Source organism: Falco biarmicus, chromosome 9 (assembly GCF_023638135.1).
Source record: "Falco biarmicus isolate bFalBia1 chromosome 9, bFalBia1.pri, whole genome shotgun sequence".
Lineage (NCBI taxonomy): Eukaryota > Metazoa > Chordata > Aves > Falconiformes > Falconidae > Falco > Falco biarmicus.
This window is the reverse complement of record NC_079296.1, coordinates 36,544,556-36,550,599: the sequence shown is the minus strand read 5'-3', so window position 1 is coordinate 36,550,599 and position 6,044 is coordinate 36,544,556. Positions and strand designations below refer to the sequence as shown.

At 55.7% G+C, this 6,044-nt stretch overlaps 1 protein-coding gene across 1 annotated transcript; it reads right to left on the bottom strand.

Moving 5' to 3' along the window:
- Positions 1-2,609: 2,609 nt before the first annotated feature.
- EIF4EBP2 (eukaryotic translation initiation factor 4E binding protein 2) lies at positions 2,610-6,014 on the bottom strand. The gene is made up of 3 exons (XM_056352485.1): positions 5,825-6,014; positions 5,063-5,239; positions 2,610-4,981 (listed from the first exon to the last, which is right to left on the bottom strand). The coding sequence occupies exons 1-3, from the start codon at positions 5,961-5,963 to the stop codon at positions 4,950-4,952; spliced, it is 348 nt and encodes a 115-aa protein (XP_056208460.1). The 5' UTR covers positions 5,964-6,014; the 3' UTR covers positions 2,610-4,949.
- Positions 6,015-6,044: the final 30 nt, after the last annotated feature.

Here is a 6,044-nt window from a genome sequence, read left to right as displayed (position 1 = left end):
CGTGAGGCACTGCCAAATAAATGTTTATAGGACACCAACAGGATGAAGGAAAAAGAGAAAAACAGCATTAACACATTCACCGGTGCTGGGAAGGAGGGCCAGGAATGTAAACGGAGCCTGGAGGCAGTCCGAAAATGGTAACAGCTGGAAAGCAGGGCTGGAAAGTTTGTTAATCAGGATCCTAGATACTAGCCAGGCTCCCGGCCTTTGGCTTAGCCAAAATGCCCTTTCCTGAGCTGCTCTGCTGAATTTTACAATTGAACGCCACCGGGCAGAGCCCAGCAGTCACACATGCAGACGGCAACTACTCCAGTTTAAAACTCAAATCAAGAGCTACAAATCCAACCAAAGTTTCATTCACTCTGCTGCATGTGAAATTACCCTGGTTCAGTTCATTTACAGCTCGCTAACAATTAAGAGCTTCAGTCCTAGGTTGAAATTTTACCAATTTCTTATTTTTAATTTTCTAATTTTAGCTCCCAAATCAGCATCTAGAAACGGCCCCTGCCCTGAGGAGCACATGGAAAGCCAGGGCACCCCACGCACACACACCTCACTGGAGGGGCTTTGGAAGCCAGGATTAAAAAAAAAAAAGCACCCAAAAATTCAGGAGGAAAACAGTTGTCACTCCCCTAAGCTTGACATCGCATGGGCAAAGCCAAATCCAGAACAGGGAAGCTCCCAAATGCCTCATCAGCTTTTTTTTTTTTAATTTTGCTCCTCCCCTCCATACACACGCTTCAAATTCACTAACGTTTCAGAATTAAAAAAAGAGCAACCCATGATACACTGCTCCCATGCAGTGGTGGAAGGAAAAATGACTTATTTTTATTTTCTTTTATTTTTTAAAAAGCCTTGCTGTCCATTTCCAAGCAACACATCTTTCCGCTGGATTTTTTTGCCCCGCCAGGCTCGAGGCACCCCTTAACAGAGAATTCGGGCACAGAGCCAGAATCTGGGGAGAATATGCAGGACGGAGCAGCAGCGCAACACAGATGCTCTGCACTAGCAGCGGTGCCTGCTCCGAAGAAGCAGGATTTCCTCACTGCCTTCTCCACCCCTGCTCCTACATTCCACTTTTTAACTCAGTCTGCAGAGGAGCGCAAGAAGCAAGAGTATAGTAATAACAACAATTTAATAATAATACTTTAATAATAACCTGGGTAACAGTGTGACGTGACAGCCCTAAGCCAGACTCCTAGCAGAGCAGGGGCACTGCTGCTGCAATATGTGCCCACATCCATGGGAGGTCACGGCAGGACCACCCCGGATACCTTTGGGTACCCCCAAACCCAGGTCAGTGGCACCCTTGGCACTGCCCCCCCAGCTTCGCCCGTGGGACCTCAGCAGCTGTGGGTGGTTTGGGAATGCGGCATGCTGCTGTGATATTTCATGCGTGGAGTCTGCATCCCTAAGTGATGCGCACAGGGCTGGGTTGCTGGTAGTTTGCTGACACCCACAAAAATTGTGGGACCCCAGAATCCGGCTGTTGCAGCCAGCAGGAGGGGATGCCCTGCTCCCACCCATCCCACAGCGCCCTTCCTACTAGGGGGGAAAAGGTTTCCGCTGCTCACAGCCCCCACATACCAAGCAGATGGTATAAAAAAAGGCTGACTTTGCAGCTACTTGCTTTAAAACTTAATACATACATGTTACTAAAATTACAATTGTCCTGGACCAGGACAATTTGTGGCAACACACCTGCATCAGCACAGTCCCCTCCAAGGGCATGAGCCTGAGCCAGGTACCTCCAGGAGCAACAGATGGGGCAGCCAAGTCTACAGCACAGGCTGAGGGATGCAGCCAGGCCGGGGACTGGGCTTAAACGTGCTCCTGGTCATGGGAAGCCCTCAAGGATGAGACTGGGTGGGGGCTGCTAAGAAACAGTTTACATGATGGCCTTAGCTGCCCAGCTGATATTTCAGGAACTTGCCCAGCACTCACAAGGCAGGGAAGGGCACTGTGTACTGGTGTGAGCTCCTTTCAGCTTCAGCTAGAAGGGGTCACCAGGGTGGGAGTACCCCCGGGCTGGTGCAAACATGCATTTAGTAGCAACATGGGAAATTGCTGGGGGTTTGCCATTTAAGCTTGGCTTAAATTCGGGGGTTGCTTTGCACGTTTGGAGTCTGGCCTGGACACATCCTAAGCAGGACTTTCTTTGGCACCTCTCCAGTTTGATGCCCAGGTCTATATAGGCTTTAGCACCTGGTGGTGCAGGATAAATGACCAATTTGCAGCAGTTTTGTACAGGAGTACATGTACTGTGGTAAGATCAGATTTTGCTGTACATGAAATTTTGCAATCGGGTCCCGCCTTAACCCTGGGCTGTTGATTCTGGGTTTGACACTCCCCTGCTCTCTGTACACCGAGTTCCACCTGGCTAGAGGTGGGAGCTCACTCCTGATTTACTGTCCTCGGCTGGGATCCCATTTTCCCAAATTGGAAATCTGGAAAGCAACTCACCGAAAGAAATTGGGACAGGGGAACACCACCACCACCCCCCCTTAAAATACAAAGAAAGGAGAGTTGACCCACATTTGCTCCATAGGGAAGGGAAAAAATCCCCCTGCAGCCCGAGTCACCGTCAGAAGAAACCTGCAGCACCTCGATTTAATAGAACCAAGATCTTTATTGATCTCATTGTAACAGCAACCACTGGCGAGAGCTTTTCTCCTCCCGAACACCTGCCTGAAGAGACGGTAAAAAAACCCAAATCTATACCCTGACTAGCGGAGGAGCTGCCCCGGCGAGGCCAGGCACTCCCTCTCTGCTCTTCAGCCCCGAGCCCAGTTATAAAAAAAAACACCAGGAGAAAGTCGCTGGGATGGGGAACGGAGACGAAAGGCGATTGGAAAAGGGGGCATTTAGAAAAAAAAAGTGGTTTCCCTCCAGCTCCTGTCCATAAGTTAAGTTGTCCTCAGATACTTTCTATTTTATTTTTTTTCTGGCTTGGAGAGCAGGTTTCCCAAAACGAGTGGCTGTGCCGAGGGTGCTGGGTCCCTGCATCCACGGTGGCCATCCCCACTCTGCAAAGAATGTCCTTGCCCCTGCCCCTGCCGCTCCCTCGATCCGAGGGCCTAACAGACCTCCTAGGATCTTTGCTTTAAGGAAAATATATTTATTTATATATAATATATATATTTGTGTGTGTCTTATCACCACCCACCCACACGCATATACATATTTCTACTTGCACTCACTCACTCGTGCGCCTATTATGGCCGGCTACATGTCCATGTCACATCCCACCAAGCGTGACCCATGCAAGGGAAAGCATGGAAGAGACCTCCCATTCCCTTAGGTTTTTTGCTTTTTTCCCCCAAAACGAGCGGCATCCCCCCTTGCAAGAAAAGCAGCTGGAAGATGGGAGCTCGCAACCAGCCACCATGCCGACCCACACCAAACACACCTAGAGAAATAAATTATTGGACGGAAAGTGCACAAAGCCTGCAGCACGAATGCCGGTGTGGGACGTACCCATCCCTGGCACACACCAGAGCCACAGTCCCAGCAGGCAATGAGTCCCCACGGCTGAGTACCAGGGCAGAGACAACCCCGGGGAGGGAGGGAAGATGGATGGAGCAGGCACTCGGGTGGTGGCTGATAAAATGGCACTTGAGAAGGTTGCAAAGCTGTTGACAGCTCCCAACAAGCAGTTAAAAAACAAAGGGCGGGTCTGGCTGGTTCAGGGGGCACAGCACGGCACTGCCGCAGTGTCCCCTGCCACGCATGCCCTCACCTAACACTGCTCTTCAAGGCAAGAGTCGCACCAAGAGAAAAAAATAAATCCCATCTCTGGGGGGTTTCAAGATGCCAGGCACAGGCAGGATGGCCATGGTGTGCCAGGCCAGCAAAGCCGCCTGCGGTGGGGACGTTGGCACGGAAACTCTTTATCCATGGCAGCACGACCTGGCCAGGGGAAGCCCTGGCATGAAAAGCAAGCAGAGGATGGCACCGATGCTGGCACCCTGCAACTGGAGTGCCCTGGCCACTGCACTGCATCCCTGCGGTGTCTCACCAGTGAGTGCCCGCAAGCCCCCTGGGCGCCTAGTTATTCCTGAGACATCCAATGGCGCCAAGGGATTTAGCTCCTGTATTATTCACATTTTAAAGGGTGTGTGTGGGGTGTTTAAAAAAAAAAGAAAAAAGCACTAGAAAGCACTTTCCCAGAGGCGCTTGTCCCCAGCCTGAAAAAAGAAGCATTGCTGGTAAAGTGCCCCTTTTTAGTACCAAAAAAAAATAAAATCAAGGGCTTTTTTGTAACATATGGCTATGTTGCTTTGAGTCCTGGCTGGTGGGCTGGGGACACAGCCCCCTGTTGAAGGGCCATGACGGAAGAAATCCAGGTAGGAGAGAGATGTGGGCATGCTGCCCAACGCTGTTGGGGACTAACTTGGACCCCACAAGCACCAAAGGGAACAGGCTGCCAACACTGTCCTCCACTGAATGCCAGCAGGTCCTGGGGGTGCAAACAGACACTCGGTTTTAGAAGCGATGCTTTCCCCCTCCTCCTAAGAGGCTGCCCAAATTTTTCAGGAGAAGGGGCAAAGGGGGTGACACAGCTCCAGACTGCCAAGCTGCTGGCAATGGGAAGTTTTGGGGTAACGGGAGGAGGGGTTTTGGAGGGGGGGGGGCCACGAGGCAGCAGAAGAGGCAAAGGGATGTTTTAAAAAGAAGCCTGGTAGAAATCAGGCTGTCAGTGGGCAGAGAAGGAGAAGGAGGAATAGGGCCGGATCCAGAAGGGATGCTCCATCTGGCACAGGCTGGGACCAGTCACCCACAAAGTGGGAGAAGCCAGAGCTGAGCTCCCCGGAAAGAGGGGGGGAAGCGAGCAGGGAGGGGGACACCGACGGGGTCCGCTGTCGCCTCCGCGTCGCTGGGACGGATCCTGCTAAGCCAAATGGGGTGTGCACAGGTCTGGGGAGTTGCTGCCTCTCCGTGGTTCCCGCTCAGATATCCATCTCGAACTGAGCGTCGTCCCCTGGTGAGAGTCAAGGTGAGATGCGTTAGGGGGACCACCCCCCACCCCAAATCCCCCCACCCCACACCGGGGGTCCCTTACCCATGGATGGCTTCCCCTCCTGGTGGTTCAGGTTGTTGGTGTCCGCTTTGGGCTCCTCGCCGGCCGAGCTGGGGCTGGTGACACCGGGAATATTGGGGAGGTGACAAGGTGGGGTCTGGGCCATGGGGGAGTTGCGGCGGTCCAGCAGGAACTTGCGGTCGTAGATGATGCGGGTACCTGCAGGGGGGATGAGAGGAGGGTGGGGGGCTCCGGCCCGGCAGCACGGGTTGGCAGGAGTCTCCAGGCTGAATGGGCACCCGGGCCAAGGCCCTCCGGTGGGTGATAATTCGGCCCTGGACAAACACCCCCGGCAGCACCGGGTAGCCGCTGCCCCGGGGCGCCCGCCGCGAGCCCAGCAAACCCCGGCAGGGTGGGAGCGCACCGCGGGGCATCCCGCGTCCCCTCCCCCGGCCAGGGACGAGGGATGCTCCAACCCCGGGGTGTCCAAGCGGGCCGGGGCAGAGCCCCCCACCCCTCAACACCGACACCTCGCCGGGCGTCGACCCCCACCGGCCGCGTCCCGCCGGGGCCGCCTGCCACCCCGCACCGGGGGCCGCCTGCCAGCCCGGCGGGACCCTCCGCGCCCCCGTTGCACCCCGGAAAAGCAACAAGCCCTGCTCCAGGCGCTCGCCTTATGGACACCAGCGGCAGGCGCTCCCTGTACGCGATATACAGGCGCGATAGGCGGCGCTCAGAGAGGCGGCGGGAGCGCTCCCCCGGCGGGGCCGCCGCCCCGCAGGCCCCGGCTGCCCCCGCGCTTACCTCCCGGCGTGGTGGAGAAGAGGGTGCCGCCGGGGGTGGTGCAGTAGTCCGGGGGCAGCTGCTCCGCGTCGCTGAGGGCCACGGTGCGGGTGGGGATGGCCCGGCTCTGGCTGGGCTGGCGGCCGCCGGCGGACGACATGGCCCCGCGCTATTGTCCCCGCGGAGGCGGCGCGGAGCGGGCGCCGCCCCCCCGCCTCCCCTCGCCCCCCCGCAGCCGCCG